Source organism: Perognathus longimembris, chromosome 9 (assembly GCF_023159225.1).
Source record: "Perognathus longimembris pacificus isolate PPM17 chromosome 9, ASM2315922v1, whole genome shotgun sequence".
In the NCBI taxonomy this organism is placed as follows: domain Eukaryota; kingdom Metazoa; phylum Chordata; class Mammalia; order Rodentia; family Heteromyidae; genus Perognathus; species Perognathus longimembris.
Window position 1 is genome coordinate 43,829,172 of NC_063169.1, and position 17,905 is coordinate 43,847,076.

General features: G+C 34.0%; 1 protein-coding gene across 1 annotated transcript in view; it reads right to left on the reverse strand.

Moving 5' to 3' along the window:
* Trdn (triadin) overlaps nt 1-17,905 on the reverse strand; it is a 296,113-nt gene that overhangs the window by 101,655 nt on the left and 176,553 nt on the right. Inside the window, exons 13-14 of the mRNA XM_048354014.1 lie at nt 8,236-8,289; nt 4,533-4,562 (exon numbers count right to left, since the gene is read on the reverse strand). Coding sequence (XP_048209971.1) covers nt 4,533-4,562; nt 8,236-8,289 — 84 coding nt within the window. The remainder of the gene's footprint in view (nt 1-4,532; nt 4,563-8,235; nt 8,290-17,905) is intronic.

Here is a 17,905-nt window from a genome sequence, read left to right on the forward strand (position 1 = left end):
GGGCTTCACTGAGCTCTCTTTGAACCATCAATATACTTTTAGTGCAGATATGCAGTTATGTTCATTGTATGGTAAAGAAATTTGGGCTTCTATAAGACTATATTTTGTGTATGTATGTATATGTGTACTCATTATATAAGTAGATCTATGTATGTATGTGTGTAATCATTTATTCACTCATTCATATTTTTATACTGGACCCTTTTATATGCTAGCAAAGCAAATACACCACTTGAGCTATGCTCCTACTTCAAGAGTATATTATATGTATAACTGTTATGTAGTGATATTTAATCTAGGGACATTCTGATTAGATTTGAGAAAATTATTATTTTCAATTACGCCATAAACATTTTTGTCACCTAAAACTGAAAGTACAATGGTTTTTTATTTTCCCAGTCATTGTAGGATAGGAACATCATAATTTGTTTACAATGTTTTATTTCCTATTTTCTTTGTCCTCTTACCTCTTTTATTAATGTTGAAGTTCTTTATTTTGCAGGAATAACGCTTGAGTGCAGGGTCTTGTTATTGCTAGACAGGGGCTCTGCCACTTGAGCCACCCCCAGGCTCTTTCAATTTTCCTTGGTTTTTGGGATAGGATCTTGCTAACTGTACTGGTGTAGAGGTTGGGGTTTTTCTGGGGGAGGGGATGTTTCTTGTTTTGGTTGTTCTGTTTTTGTTTTTGTTTGCATTCACAAAGTAAGTTGAATTCATCTGTGGTTATGCTACGAATTGATACAGGACAAAAGTAGATGAATTGTTTCCTGGCTGGCAGTTACTTGAATGTGAACCTAGAGCAGTAGAAATTAAGTAGCAAGTAAAGGGCTTGGTGCATCTTTTGGTGTTATGGCAGTATCACAATTGTACTTCCACAATAAATCAAAAGACTTGCCATGTTGAAAGTAAATAATAGTTCTTACTGAAAGAAAATGTTTCAGCTTAGAGAAATGTAAAAATACAAGCCATAATCTAATCAAGGAGGTTTGTAAAATGTTCAGTTTATTTTGTTTAAAGGATGGGAAGGTACAGAAAAAAATTACTTAAAATTTTACCAACATTTATATCTGTTTATTAGACGTAAATAACAGGCTCATATGAGAAAAGAATTTAAGTAACTAAAAATACAGTAGTTACTAAACAATCATGCACTGACCCTGAAAGCAATTAGTATTAATATTCATGCCTCTAAACTTTCTGATGCCCTCTCTGCACTCTTGATTAAAGTATCTGAAAATATTGTAAAAGTTTCTTGGTGAGTAGTCTCCCTGAAGCCATTAGCACAATAATGCTATCGAGTCTTTCATTAAAATCACTGAGTTCCCTGTGTTAAGGGAGTGGAGCATGTGCAGTCTGTTTCCTCTGTCACTTGCTTTCATTTGTAATATTATAGGTATAATGTATTGCATCCATATTATACAAGAGGAACACAAAAACTTACTAATATGGCAGGAAATGTAACATTTTTTAAATCTATTAATGCTGAAAATAAAGTGCACATTTTTTTGTAGAACTAGTCTGATATTTTTCTTCTACTATGATTTCAGATATTTATATTTGTTTCTCAGGATGATTTCTCTTCAGGTGTCAGTTCTAAAGCTGGGGAACTGGAGAATAAGTCTCACATGTGCTCACTTGACTTGTACTAGTTACAAAGAACAGGAAATCTATTCTGTGTAGTTTTTAGTGGAGTTCTGTCTTTTAAAGCATGTAAACTTGAATTCTTAGGATTCCAGTGCCATGGATTTCATGAATGAAGCTGCATTAAACGAATGTGATCTACCTACCTCTGCTCTCCCATGTATCAGCTAGTGATCACACACACATAACATGAAAGTCACTTGTTGGTTGTGACGTCTCAATTCCAAAACACTAAAAGTATGTTTCAATAATAATGATAATGAATAGCAGTAATAACGTTCCTTGCCTGGGATGTTAGTTATTGTTAAAAAATAACAAATCTGTTAGCAAATACGTTTCCAATACAAAAAATGGTGAAATGAGTAATTATTTTTATGTCTTGGTGCATCTCATTAATGTCTGGCTAACTTAGAAGACATTTGGATTCAAATAGCTGAGTGGGTATGTCAGTATTTAGTCTGTAGCAGTATCTCACCTCATTTAGCTTCTGAAAATCTCCAGAGCACGGTCATGTAAGCATGAGAATGCAAAAGGCAAGAGAGGCTTCATACTTTTTATAAAACTCTTTTTTGACTTTAAAGAAAATAGAAAGGTTCTCCAGAATCCTATGGAGTCACTGCTCACATCTTTGTAATGTCTGATTTAAAAGGTCATTGGCCAGGCTGATATGAGAAGTTAGTGAGACAAGAGTAAGATTATAACAGTATGAGGATGCAGCTAGAGGACTGGAGAATGTTAATGAGGAATAATTGTTCTATTTATTTTAGTAAAAATGTAAATAAAATTGCTAAACCAAGCTGAAACATAGAGACAACAAAATATCAGGCACAATGGAAAAATTGAGGTTGAAGCTCCATAAAACTTTGAGTTTATGTGTCGACATAAGCAGTATTTGATATGCATGATCACTGATCTCAGACACTATATCAAAAGTTGATCAAAAGTTCTACACCCATTATAGATCATTTCTCGTAAAGTAAAATGATTGATAGTAAGCCAAGAAAAAACAAAACTAAGAGTTTTTAAAGGCATAACAATAGCTAGAAGAATGAGAACAAAGTTCAAATCAGTGAAACTGTAATTTTTCTACTATCTTATATGCTCAAAAGACTTTCAATGCTTTGGTTGGATGCCAGTTAATTAAAAATAAGATCTTATAATTCCCCTTTACCTAAGCCAAATAACAAACTGTATTTTGTTCTTAAGAAGGCATAGTAGAGGGAAAACAGACACTTCTGACAGTCTATTCTATCCAAACATTGCCAGAAACTTACCACTTCTCTATTATTATAGCATCTCTGTAGACTCAGCAAACATTTAAAATAGATATGGCATAATTTCCAAAATAATATGAGCAAAAGATTTTCTATATGTAATGAGGAATTTCAATATCCTGATAATTATAAAGGAAACATTTGTGTTCTTGTCCTATTATGATATTATTGTTTCACTTAGAAAGTAATAACCAATCAAGTATTTTCTCTCATATATATCAACTCTTCATATTCACTTTGTGTAAAACTCTGTTGAAAACCTAAAACGTAAGTCTTACCTTCTTATATTATTTCTGATTTTATATGAATACTAATTAAAAAACTGCTTTCTTATATCTATGTGTGGACTTGACTAAGCAAAGAAGCCTAAAACAAACAGTGGTGAAGACCCTGTTCAAGTACTGGCAGAGCATGCATTAGAAACATTGGTTTCTGTACCCTTTGGCTTGTGTGTAAGTTTATCTGATTTGGGGCGGGGGAAGGGGAGCACAGAAATGGTGCAACAAAGGGTGAACAAGTGCCGCAGTGATACTAACTAGGCACTATGTTGGAAATGACCCATACAAATTGGAGTGAACATGGATCAAATGGGGAAAAACTAGGAGAAAATGAGGACTGGATTGACATTGTTCAAAAAGAAATGAACTCCTTCTTGACTTATGTAACTCTAACACCTCAAAATTTATAAAACAGAAATCTCTTTAAGAAGGGCAACAGCAGCCTCAATATTCTTTACTATCTTTAGATACATATGCTCCTGCCTCTAAAGTTCTGGCTTCTTTTATCTTTTATCTTTTGCTTAATAAACATTGCAATGACAAATTCTTGGTTTATTCCTTTGAGGTATATATCCTGTATAACCCAGAATTGTAGAATTCAAAACATATAACTTCCCTTCTTCTTAGTCTCTTCAGAGTGTAATAACCTAATGTTGATAACTGTCAATTAGAAAACAGGATATCATTACATGGATCACACACACCTTAATATTTCCTATTATTTTCTGTTGCTTCACTCCATTGTTAAAACTGTCAGGATTGAAGAGTCAGTGGAATTGAGATCAGTATCTCTTCTCTCCTCTTAGCCTTGACAACTATTGAAATAGTATGAATAAAATCTTTCTTCACTGTTTAACTCTACCCAGTGCAATTTTTTGTTTAACAAGAAACATACAACCCTATACCATACCATCCAGCAAAAGGGACGTGAATAGAAGGCCTGACTAGAGCCTTTTTCAACATTAGAGAACAAGTAGCATAAGTTCTTGTGTTTGTATCAGAGATATACAAGAGTTAATATACAGGAAAAGGGTCTATATATATTTTTTTTAATCTTAGAAATTTCATTAAAGTTCCAGTAGAGTAGGAAGCCTAGGATTTCAACAGATTGTATTTATACCGATGCCTTCATAAAGACCACACAGATAGTATTTTTTAAGTAGTTCATTCTTTTGTGTGAAATGTGATAGGAAAAAAAAATGCTTTCTTGCAAAATGTATGCACATAATAGATCTGGTTATCCCAAGACAATATAAACAGGAGAACAGTCAAAACTCAGCTGTGAATATTGGAAAATTGTCTAAACAAAAGGCACAGTGGGATTTTGTATAAAACATACCTTCCTTCTTCTCATCCTTTTTAGCTGCTGCTGAAATAATGGGAGAAAAAACAGCGATAAAATATAACCATTCCTTAGAATATCTCTCAGAATATAGAATGCATTCATAAGGTTAGTGGTCATCTCCATACTAGTCTATCCAAATACTTAATAAGCATATTATCTCAAAATATTATTGCATAAAAAGTTTGCTAATAGTAATAAACACCACCAATCAGAATAAATTATGTTATAGAAATAAGAAGTCAAATATATATACTTCCACCTTTATTTTGTTTTAAATTACTATATCTGAGAAAACCACAATGACTTATAAGAGGTCACAAAATAAACCACAGCTGGATCTCTCAAAACAATGAAGATAATATTCTATAAAATTTCTCCACTAGCTTCTGAAGGGTTATATGGCAAGGCATGTAAAGTGTAAAGTCTATAGTCACATTTACAGCAAGAGTACATTTAAGATCCAGTTATAGAAAGGGGAAACAGTGTATTTCTTTCTGGAAATATTTGTTATGTTTACAAAGAGAAAAGGCATGGAAAATATGATCACCTTTCGATTCTTAAGTGTCACACTCATTATGATTCTACTTGTCGGCCCACATTAGAACTTATGAGAAATACCAGATGCAATTGAGGGCAATGCTTTTCAGACTGGGATTTTTCCTAGCAAGATGGCCCTTGGTTCCATTCAAATGCAATTTCAGCAGAGAAGTCTTAGGTAACATTATGATAACATATCCCCACACAGTAAGTCCCGTTTGAATTGGTTAGAATGTCTGGGGCAATTTAGGAACAGCATTCAGGTCTACCTTGTGCTCCATAGTACAATTGCCAAACACTGTGAAGTGCATGCTGCCCTTCAGTCTTTATAACGACCCTTTAATAAAAGCAGACCTGAGCCAGAAAGACTCAGAAATATTTAAATTGTTCCCAATTATTGGACAAGAAAATGAGGAGCAAAATTAAATCTAAAGTTAAGACCAAAACCCCAAAAGCTATTTAGCATATTTAAATTTTTACATATATTCTTTGTTTTCTAAATGTTATTGGTGATTTTTTTTACTTTTATAGTTAAAACTTAATTTATAAATAATAAATTCTACCTCCTTGTATTTCTTTCTTTTCAATGTGATTTTAACTTATAATAGGCAAACCAAAAATTACATACTTATGATCATTTAGTTAAGTCGTTCATTTCAATAATATGATAAAACTAACAATAGAAATGAATTAGTGATCAATTTCAAATCTACAAGGTATAATTTTTACCAGTTCTATGCATTCAACTCCATCCACTTTGTTGTTTAGTTCTTCATTTTGTAAATCGGACTAACTTTTATAACGATATTTTGTAATCATTAAAATTATACAAGTTACTTGGAATATATAAATCATATTTTTTCTAAAGTTCATAAAACATAGAAAAGATATAAAATGGCATTGTTCTTTTAGAGACTAGGAATGGGAAGATTGTATTTTTGTTTTCTTTCTATAAATATGTATCAAAATGTCCTATAATAAGGTTCGATCTTCTCTAAAGTTGAAGTAGATAAAAAGAGTACATATGTTTTAAAATGGGCAAAATTTTTTTTCAAAATTACAAATTAAAATTTTTCAGTTTCTTCCAGGTTCAATGGACAAACCTTGGCCAGTATGTATCCCTGGACCCTAACCTTTCTCATTAACAGAAAACCCACTTCTCAAGGGCCATGCCCCTAGGAAAACAGATGCAAATTGAATGAATGAAAACATCATCTCTCAGCGTTCCGCACAGATGAAAGACTTTGAAAGTTAAATTCCTCCAAAAAGTTGAAAAATCTTCTGTAACCACATCAAAATCTTTAATTTTTGAAATAATCCAGTAAGACCCTGTGCAGGTGTTGTCAAGCAATGCACATGTGCGCACTTTCCTCTTTCCCATTACATTCTGTGGCCATCCAGTTGCAACTTCCTAGTGACCAAAGAAAAGGGGTTAGGAAGTAGTTGGACCTGTGGTCACTGACAAGGGTTTCTTGAGTTTCCCTAGGTCCATAGAAGATGGATGCCTTCGATTTCTTGTCATCCAGAAGCCCGTGTGATATAGCAACCTGATTTCCATGACCCAAAGTGAATCAAATCTGAGATGATAGGATCCTACTTTCTCCTGACTAATTTTTGATTCATTCCATTGGTGCCACTGTTGACTCTCAAGTCTTCCCACCTGATTTCACCCAACATAGGTAGATTATCTGGGTGAATGGCTCAGAATTTACTGAGTGGACACAGTGCTCCATAACTGGGTTTTCATATTTTAGTAAGCTAATATTTCAATTTTTCTCATTTATCTTGTTTCTGCAGAATATGGGGACTTAAAGTTTGCTTTAGGAATCCTGATGAAAAAATTCAGGGAACTATTCAAACCTACGGCACATATAATCCCATGATGGAAATTGAGTTCCACATGTCTGTTCTTTTTGAGGTATTTTCATCTGAACTGATATCTATTGAGTCATTGCAGCCAAATTGTTTGTAAAATGTTCCTCTATCTCTACTACAGTATTTATTGCCAGTTCTGTGTAAGTTATGTTTCCATGTAGAGAACTTCAGAACATCCATTTTTCCTGTACTTTTGTGTATAATTTAAATAACATAGGTACAGGGCTATAAAACACATCCATGGGCCTGTGGAGTTTCTATTGTGATCTTTCCTGCTTTCCATGTTGCTATGTCTGCTTGAATGCACCCTGCTTATTTTGCTTAATCATCACCTTCCTTTACCTTTCTCACAAGATTTCTCAGAGTTTTCTAGCAAGATTCTGCCACTCTCCATTACTATTCACTCAAAATAGGTCCTTTATTTCAGAAGTGTAAGTTCACAGGCTGCTTTATTCAATGCAGTTTGACTGTTAAAAAAAAAAGGTGGTGGGGGGGGGGGTGGAGAGCCCAAAGCCTCAAGCACAAATTTGAAGCAAATTTCCATATATCCTCATTTCCTCCCTTTGAACTCCTGGGATAGAGAGTCCATGTAAAAGTAATTCCTGCCTGCAGGCAAAGGCCCATGTCTGTGCTATGTTCCTCAGAAGGTTTTTTCAAAGTAGAAAAGGCCTAAAGTACAATTTTATGAGAAAAAATATATATGTGTTTATACATGGAGAGAGAGAGAGAGATGATGATGATGCTTTTAACAGGTTGTCATTTTCTTGGACCTTTTTTCTTGTATATTTTCTGTTTTTTGATATTCCTTCATATTTGTTACTTCCCCTATGAGAACTTTCCTAAAGAAGTAGCTTTATTGAACTAGTCATTCATATGAGGACTTAAAAGTGTATCAAAGACACTAAAAGTGGATCAGAGACACTAATTATTCTGTATTGTTCATAAATGACATAGAAGCTAGATGCAATGAATCTAAAAATCTATCTACGGATTGCTACAGAAAAAGCTATTTAGAGGTACAATAAGTAACTTGGTGTCCATTCATCATTCTCTATTACTTATCAGCTCACTACATCATTAACATGACTCTCATTTTTGCCTGCCCCAATTAATAAATACTGTAAATGTCTATCTTCATTGCACATAATGTTTTCTGAAATTACCCAGCAGATGGTGCTATCCTTCAATAAACAGCTTTTGTTTTTGTCAATAGGTGCTGGAAATTAAAGAGAAAAAAAAGCAATAGGTTTTCGAAGTATGGTTTTAAAAGTGTTTTATTGCTTACCTTGAGCTGCAACTTTTGCAATCCCTTGCTTAGTTTCAGGAGCTCTCCCTGTCTCTTGAAGGGAAAAATAAATAAATTACTATGGAGATTTTCCATGAATAAATAAATAAATAAATATGAATTTCCTAAAATAAAGTGGAAAATAATTTTTGACAGTAAGAAGTTCTATTGAGAAATAAAGCTATTAAGGCATTTACTGACAATGACACAATAAATAAATGACTTTACACATTACTAATCCTTCAAATGAATGGACATTAGACATGAATTAGACATAACATGGACCACCATGGTCATTCAATTTAAAAATCAGAAGAGCCCAATAGCTATGCCCTATGAACACATAAGATGATGTTAAGTTAAATGAACTCCATGTTATGGAAACAAGTGTTCTATCAATGTTGTAATTACTTTCAACATGCCATGTGAAACCGTAGCTTTTTCTTTGTTGATGATCCTCTTGTATCCCTTGCCCGTGGTTGTTCCTGTGCTATCACTATATCTCATCTGAGTATCCTGGATACTGTAAATACTGGTATTAGAACTAGGGAAGGGAAAAGAATATCAAAATCGAGAGACGAAGGATAAAAATCAAATGACTCCAAAAGCAATACTTACAAAAACATTTGGTGTAAACCAACTGAACAAACTCCTGGGGGAAGAGGGAAAGAGGGAGGAAAGAGGGGGAAAATGAGGGAGGAGGTAATAAATTGTACAAGAAATGTACCCACTGCCTTACATATGAAACTGTAACCTCTCTGTACATCACTTTGACAATAAATAATTATGTAGAAAAAAATAAAAAAATAAGCACAGAACAACTTTAAGAAGAGCATTTGGATTTCAAGATGTCACACACTGCTATATGCTCTCTGTCACTGATAGTGTAGTCCTGAATGACTTTAAAAACAAATGAAAGGAAAAAAAGCATTTCCTAAAAGTCTCTATATGCCTGAAATGCTTTAGACCTTGTGATGATAATGCATCAGAGAATTACACAGTATTTCATTATTAAATTTAGAAAAAAATCCCAATTTTCAAATATCCTTCAGTGAGCTCTTTTATTATTATCATCATCATCATCATCATCATCATCATCATTATTATTATTATTATTATGGCTGATTTTCATCCTATCTTCTCCTTCCTCTTGGTTTTCTTACATCACGCATCCTAATCACCCACTGCATGAAAGCTTTGATTGGACCACCATGTACACACCATTGTGTAGTACACCATTGTGTATAGGGACTGCTTTTCTTGGTCCTTGTTACTTCTACAGATCATTTGAGTTTTCTGTCAGCTCCTCTTTCAGTGATCAATTTCAGACACATTTCCCTTGGCTCTGACTGATCAGCCTCTCCATCTTAACTTCCACAAGAAACTGAACCTCTCTCAACAAGCACCTATCTTCAATGACCCTAACCATCTGTTTGTCTGTATGCACAAGGAAGGGTCAAATTTTGGCCATATTCTCCACAGACTGTTCTTTGTGCTATACCTCAGTTTCTTTCCTAGGCTGTTCCTGCCCCTGTCAACATTCTAAAGCAAACCAGTTTACTACTGATCTAACATGTATTGATGCCACTGTTTCTAGGTAATAGTTTTAAAAAGGTTTTTTTTATATCTACCTGTAAAAGAATAATTTAAATGGAGAAAAATGTCAGAGCAGCTCTGACATGTTGCTAGTCTTTCTAATTCCATCTGTTTCTTCTCTGACCTTAAGATTTTCAATTAATTTAATTCTCAATTTCATACATGGGCTACATCTCAGCAGAGGTTGTTTCTAATCAACAATGTTTTCAACCCCTCTGCCAACTTGCATCCACCCAGGAATGATATCAGCCTCAAAGCTATCGAGGGCACATGTGGAGATGATCAGATCTGACATCTGCTTCTGCAAGCTTTTTACTTTTCCAAACCAAATAGCTTGAAGAAAAGATTTGGTTCTGAAACCATAAATGTACAACATAATAGAGCCACAGCAAAGCCTACTTGAGTGGGAAAGCATTATATCCATACACAGACTATTATAGATAACATTTTCCAATATCTTTGATTTCTGCCACCTATAAAAAAACTATCTTGGGAAAACTCATCCATACCTAAAAATAACATATTTCATTGTGATCTACATTTCCAACATCCATTCAAGAGTTAACCAAATATTAACATGTAAATATCCTTTTTTAAATAAAATACCTGAAGCTAATAATAATGTATCTTGCAAATCAATGAGCTGCTAAACCAAGCTCTAAATTATTGTTCTTTATTCTTATAAAACCCAATACTAATCTTAGATTGTAGGTACTCCTACAATAGAGAAAGTTTACCATTTAAGCTGAAGGTTTCTATGTGCTTTTAAACTCTTAGGTTAATCCTCTTGTACTTATTGCTCCAGGAATGCATATTTCAGAAGTATTACTTCATTTCAGTATGATAATTACCCTATTGAGTGAAATTAATCATGAGGCAGCCTTTGGCCATACAGCCTGACCAAGGGGACTGAAGCCTGAAAGAAGAGAATATCTACAGCCAGAAATACATAATGCAAGATATGCACATTGCAGAAATATGAATAATTTATCAAAATAATCTGTTATTGCTAGAGGTTAAAAATCGAAATAAGCTGCGGCATCATTTACAATGGGCAGCACAATTTAGCTAGATTTCTAATTCCCTATAAGAAAATCCTCAATTCATGTGCTATGTTTAAGAATCTGAGTAGCCTTTAATTTAATATGCTAGCATTATAAAATTTAATTCCAAAAAGAGATGATTATTCAGTGCCTTCAAATAACTCCTTTATTTTTTCTTAGTCTTTAAGAAATCACACTGCTAAATTTTTCGATTGAAATGACTTGGGAACATCAGTCAGAGCATTTCTTTTTCTTGGCATCGCTGAGCTGTCTGAATAGAATACATGAGCATGATAAACCTCTTAAATGGCCAACAATTTACAATGTAGAGTTGACCACGGAATAAGTATACTGGAATAATTTCAAGTATGTTTTTTTGGTAACTAAAAAAGAACTTAAGAATGAGACAGACTACTTGGGAATTTTACTGTTCAAAATATTTCATAAGTTTAGGGAGAATGTACTGTATTCATACTAAGAATCTAATGCCACACATCTAATCAAGTAGCAGAATGCAGTACTATAGGAAAAAGTAAAGTCTTATTTCTCGAGATGCCAGACATAGAAGCCTCTAAAGTTATGAAAATCAGGAGTATTGGAAGGATTCGCATATGTGCACACATGTGCGCGCGTGCACACACACGCACACACACACACTGTCTTGATTACAAATTCCTTAAACACTGATTTACTTTATGCATTTTTGTGTTATGTATTTATATAGTAGTAGCAATTAAACTCAAAATCTCCTGATTCCTAGGCAAAGGGCTCTTTCATTCCCGCCACTCACCCAGTCCTTTTGCAGTTATTTTGTTTTGGAGATAGAGTCATACTAACTTTTGCCTTGCCTGGCCTTGAAATTTTATCTTCTGCATCTGCCTTCCAGGAAGATTGGATTATAGGAATTTATTACCATGTTTAGGAATTTGATTATTTGTTTTTATTGCTGGCACTTACCTTGGTAATTCTCTTTTCTTCAACAGTATTTTTTAAAGTAAGCATGCTCAAGAGCTAACATGACATACTTTCTTAGGCTATGCATACACTTCATGAATAATTTGGAATAAAAAAGAAACCTGAATTTCACTTACAAGTTTTAAATAGAAATATGACACTTAACTAAAACAAATGTTATATGATTTGAGAACAATATTGAGCACCACATATAAGCAATGAATTGTCTTGTCTAGAACTCTAGGATTGATTTGGCTTCTTTTACTTTGTTTTAACTGTATTTCATTTTTGCAGTCCTGGAGTTTGAAACTCAGGGCATCTTACTAGTCAGGAACTACTTACCAATTGTGACATATTTGCCCCTTTTGTATTGGCTGATTATGAGTAGGGTTTATAGTATTTGCCCTGGCCATCCTAGACTTCAGTCTCACTGTTTCTGCTTCCCTAATAGTAGAGATGCCATCATGTCCACTTTCTGTTGTTGTTGAAATGGAGTCTTACTAACATCTTATCCATGCTGGCCTGAAACATCAATCCTCCCAATCTATGCCTTCCAATTTGTAGCTGGGATTTAAATACATGAGACACAGAACTTGGCTTTGTTTGGACTGTTCATTCTAAGTAAATCAACAAATCAATAATACATAAATAAGTATTTTTTATAAATAATCAACTCAAGAATTTATTTGAGAAAATGAGACAATCTCTCTCTGTCTCTCTCTCTGTGTGTCTCTCTCTGTCTCCCTCACACCTGAGTACACACACCTCTAATTTTGCACTTATACATGAAGTCATGATTGGCTTTCTTATTAAGTATTTAATAGTAAATAAGCACTCTAAATTCAGCAGTTATGAAAACAGTCCTCTTGTTCTACCATCAGTAAACCGTATGCTTGAATAAAACCATTCAATATTCCACTTTTATAGAGAATATGAAACAGTACTGTTTGCATGTGTGGCAGTCCTAGGAAAATATACAATAGTAAGGATGGAGAAAGCTTGGTTTATTTCTAACTGGCTCCCCAAATCTCCAACACAGTTCACAGAACTGAGCAGAAATCTAGTCAATGTTCTTGAATGAATAAATGAATAATGAATAAATGGGAAGGTTTTACATGTGAGTGTTACACTCCTGAGAATTCTAAATGAAATAGGTACCAATTATCTTCACGGAATACTCAAATTTCTTATTTGTTTTCCTTCTATAATTCTACATATGCCAAATTCAAAGATGTTATAATCACATTTAAAGAGAAGGTAGTTAAGCACAACAATGTTCATTGCAGCGCAATTTGTCATAGCGAGAATCTGGAACCAACCCAGATGCCCCTCCGTAGACGAATGGATCAGGAAAATGTGGTACATATACACAATGGAATTTTATGCCTCTATCAGAAAGAATGACATTGCCCCATTTGTAAGGAAATGGAAGGACTTGGAAAAAATTATACTAAGTGAAGTGAGCCAGACCCAAAGAAACATGGACTCTATGGTCTCCCTTATTGGGAATAATTAGCACAGGTTTAGGCAAGTCACAACAGAGGATCACAAGAGCCCAATAGCTATACCCTTATGAACACATAAGATGATGCTAAGTGAAATGAACTCCATTTTAGGAAAATGATTGTTATATCACAGTTGTAACTACTTTCAACATCCCATGTGTATCTGTAGTTTCTACTATTGATGATGTTCGTGTATCACCTTCTTGTGATTGTATCTACACTATCTCTGTAATCTATTCTGAGTGTATGGGAAACAGTGTGTACTGGTATTAGAATTAGGAAATTCAAAGGGAATACCAAAATTGAGAGACAAAGGGTAAAATACGAGAAACAACAACAAAAGCAATACTTGCAAACTGTTTGGTGTAAGTGAACTGAACACCTCAGGGGGGCAAAAGGGGAGGGGGAAGGGGGGTATGAGGGACAAGGTAACAAACAGTACAAGAAATGTATCCAATGCCTAACGTATGAAACTGTAACCTCTCTGTACATCAGTTTTATAATAAAAATTTTAAAAAAAGAGAAGGTTGTTGTAAAAATCTCAAAGTTTATAAAATGCAAATTGGATACCATGATAATTGAAAGCAATTTCCAAAGGAAAAAAAAACTTTAGTCAGGGAATCTAGAAAGAAATTTCATTAAAACAAAACAAAACACTTTCTACTACACATAGTCCTCCAGATTAGGGACTAAATTAGGGACTAAATAATATGTAATTTGCTTTAAAATGTTCTCAGTAATTTATGAGATCTGTCATTTACTCCTTCCATTGTTTATTGAAGTAGTGCCCACTGATAGTAAGACAGTAGACTATCAAAAGGTAGACTTAGGTCCACCCACTGTTTAAGGTTCCTCATGAACAATTTTCTGTACCATGGATAAAATGGGAGCTGTAGTGATCAACAGTTCTTAATTAGGAAGACTATAAATAAGATTTGATGAAGAAATAGGGTGTGTTGTCAACAGAGTTTGGGAAAAGAAAGCCACAAGACAAATGAATGATAATGTACTCTCGCTGAATGATGAATGAGTCCAGCGGGAGAAGTGTCAAATTTGTTCATAAGAAATGAGTTGCTTAAATTAATTCAGTAGAAGTCCATTGGCTTCACACTGACTTCATAATGTGAATTTCTGTGTCACACCCTACAATTTAACTTAGTGTAAACACCCTGAAACCCAACTAAGGAACATGGGGTTTGGAACAGAGAGCTGTAGCTTACTGGATCTGAGGTCAGCCTCTGAGCTTCAGCCACTGTGACCATATCCAAATAAACAAATGTCTAAAGAGAACCAGTCAAGATATGGGAAACCGTGTATACTGGTATTAGAAATAGGAAATTGAAAGGGAATACCAACATTGAGAGACACAGGGTAAAAAAAGACTAACAACTACAAAAGCAATACTTGCAAAACTGTTTGGTGTAAGTGAACTGGACACCTCATGGGGGGAAATGGAAAGGGGGAGGAGAGAGGGGGGTATGAGGGACGAGGTAACAAACAGTACAAGAAATGTATCCAATGCCTAACATATGAAACTGTAACCTCTCTGTACATCAGTTTGATAATAAAAGTTTGAAAAAAAAACAAACAAAAAAGATATTTCAGTACCTGTGGCTTTCACATTTGTCCACTGTCCTCATTGCTGAATAGCATTCTCTGAAATTCTTTCAGCGTTCAGTGCTGTTTTCTGATTTCCTGAATCATAAACTATCTTAATGTTTATTTTCTTAAACTTTAAGAGAAACAAATTTTTAATTGCTTAAAAGTAAAATATAATTAAAGTAATTGACATTGATGGTTTACTGAATAAATTAGAGGTTTTAAGCAATGTTTGAAAAGGTAGCATCTTATGACCACTAAGTGCAAGGCTTTATCTTGGTTGCGTAAAGCCAGGGAAAATGTCATGGGAATTCTTTACCTAATACCTAGAAAAGATATGTGATTAACAAAGCAGAAATAAAATAATGGGAGCTATGTTTTTGAAAAACATTCATAGAACTATGAGATTTCTTTGACATGCACAGAGGAGAAGAAAAGGCTTTTTATTCTACTAAGGTAGGTTAAAGACTTAATAACAAGGACTTGTTTTGTGTAATATACTTAAAGTTTGTAAAACATGTTAAGTGTGAAACAATGAAAAGCCTCAATGAAAACAACAAGCTGACATTTACAGAAAGGAGGATTCCCTGAAGAAATATGGAGATTCTAAAACATGCAAATGGAAATGAAAATGAAATTATGAGAGTAAATAACTACAAAGCAACTGATAAATCAGGTCTCACATTGCCAACCCATTTCGAAATATATTGGTTAAAAATGTATGAGAATAAACCAAATGTTGATTTCAGAAAGATCAGAAAAAACTTAATGAGGGAATTAGCTTAAAGACAAAATAAAAAAATTGTCTTGATACTTAGTGAGAGTCTGATATTTATTTTAATATTCTGAGTTTAGGATAAAAATGAAAATAGAAGTTAGTCACTAAAGGGTACAAGGGCGAGATAGTGCAGCTCATTTTATAAATAAGGCAATAGGAAAACTAATACAAAATGGCTTGAAAGTAGCAGGAAGATCAAGCAAAACCTCTTTTTGCAAAAGGGAAAATGGTGAGGTTTCGTTTAAAGAGAGTAAAGATACAGATAATGGAGAGAAACACATTAAGAAGTCTTGGATGTAGAAACCTAACCTCGTAAGAACACAGAAGGTATAGGAAGGAATAAGGAAAAGCATAGGGATCAGTAAATGTTTGGAAAGAAATGACACATTCATCTGAAATCCAAAATTCTCCTACTGAAATGTCAGAAGTGCACAGCTATTTCCTGTAGGATATCATGTGCTCCATATTGACACAAGATGCAGAATACAAAGAAGTGGAAGGAAGATCAGAGTCATCACAACCACAGTTTTGCTATATAAAGGGGGAAAAGTTAAGAGTAAGGCATAAGGAAGAGAAAAGTACTGGGAAAGGAATTGGATAACTGTGGGTATTACAAACCAAACAATTTTTTAGACAAAAGATGCCAATTGAGTAGAGGAAAATGGAAAACATGTTTAATATTAAAATTATAGAAAATTGATAAGGTTTTGTGATGAATAAAACTATGTTATTACACCTTGTTTTTGAGTACTGTGATGCAATTTCAAGGCAATAGTGCTATTTTTCTCAAACAAAAAAGGATCAGTTATTACATAGAATAACTCTAGCAAACACAGAGAAACAATATTTGTCTACTTCGTATATATGAATCTCGGTCTCCTTTGAGTTTCAGTAACTAAAAATACTTGAAATGACAACTAATTTTTGAAGCTATATGATAAGATAGGTGACACATATTGAGGATCTTTTTTTTCAAAACTAGTATGTAAAAGTACTCAATTGCAAATTATTTTATATGTGGTTATAATTCCTGGCTCATGAGGAAGCATACACACACACACACACACACACACACACACACACACACACACGTGTATATACTCTTTTATACTAAAGGTACAATAGCACTGAATGTCTGAACCATTTAGCTATCCATCCATATTTATTTTAGAACTGTATACGTTCATTTGTGATGAGTTTTAGCTGACATTCATGCTGTATTTCTGCGTCCAAATGACTTGAATATCCACTCATACACTGGTTATCTAGATAATTCAGTGGGCTACTAAATGTTGATTTCCTTAGAAGAGTATCCTATCACTTCATTACTTCTTTTCTATGATGTTTGGAGGGAAGGTTGGATGTACCTTAGGAATAGTTGTCCCAAGTGTCAGGAGTATGGATTGACCTGGAGCTGGCATTTAATTGGAAGCCTGGGGATTCTCTTCATATGGAAATGATCAGGGATAGTTACTTTGGTTGCCTTTCTTCAGGACATCTCACTTTTTCTCCTCAGAACAAATGTATCTTTCTCCAGAGAACCAGCCACTGATCTAATTTATCTCATTGTTTCTTTATAGGGATAGAACACCTCTTGAATGTAGTGTAGTACTCAAGAGAAAACCTAGACTCAGTGATGTTCCTTCCAGAAATAAACAGATTTATTCTTCTTGGCTTCTCTCTAACTCTACCTTCTGTAATCATACCAGTTCATGATTCAACAAATGTATATTTAATATTTATGTAGTTCAAGACCTTCCATAGGATATTTACAGTATATAAACATATATAATACATATATATGCAATATGTGTATAGGTAAAGGTGTTATACACATATATCCTTAAATGGGGCCAAGAACTTGACTGTAGTCAGCAATACAGATTTTATCAACTCTCAAAAGCAATGTGGATTGATGAAAAGAGCATAAATGCTACAGTCTAAAAGGTTGAGCTTTGAGTCCTAGTTTTGACCTGTACTATTTTATATACTTGAATGTGCTTGGGTTTTCAAAGATCCAAATTGCTCTGAGAAATAAATGAGACGGCCTATGTAAAGTACCAAATGTAATAATTGGAATATAATAGGCACTTCAAAATGACATGCTTTCTCTTTAGTCCCTTTTGAGAGCCAGCAGAGAAACAACTTTGTCTATTTATGTATAACATTTATTAACTCATCTTAATTTTGAACAA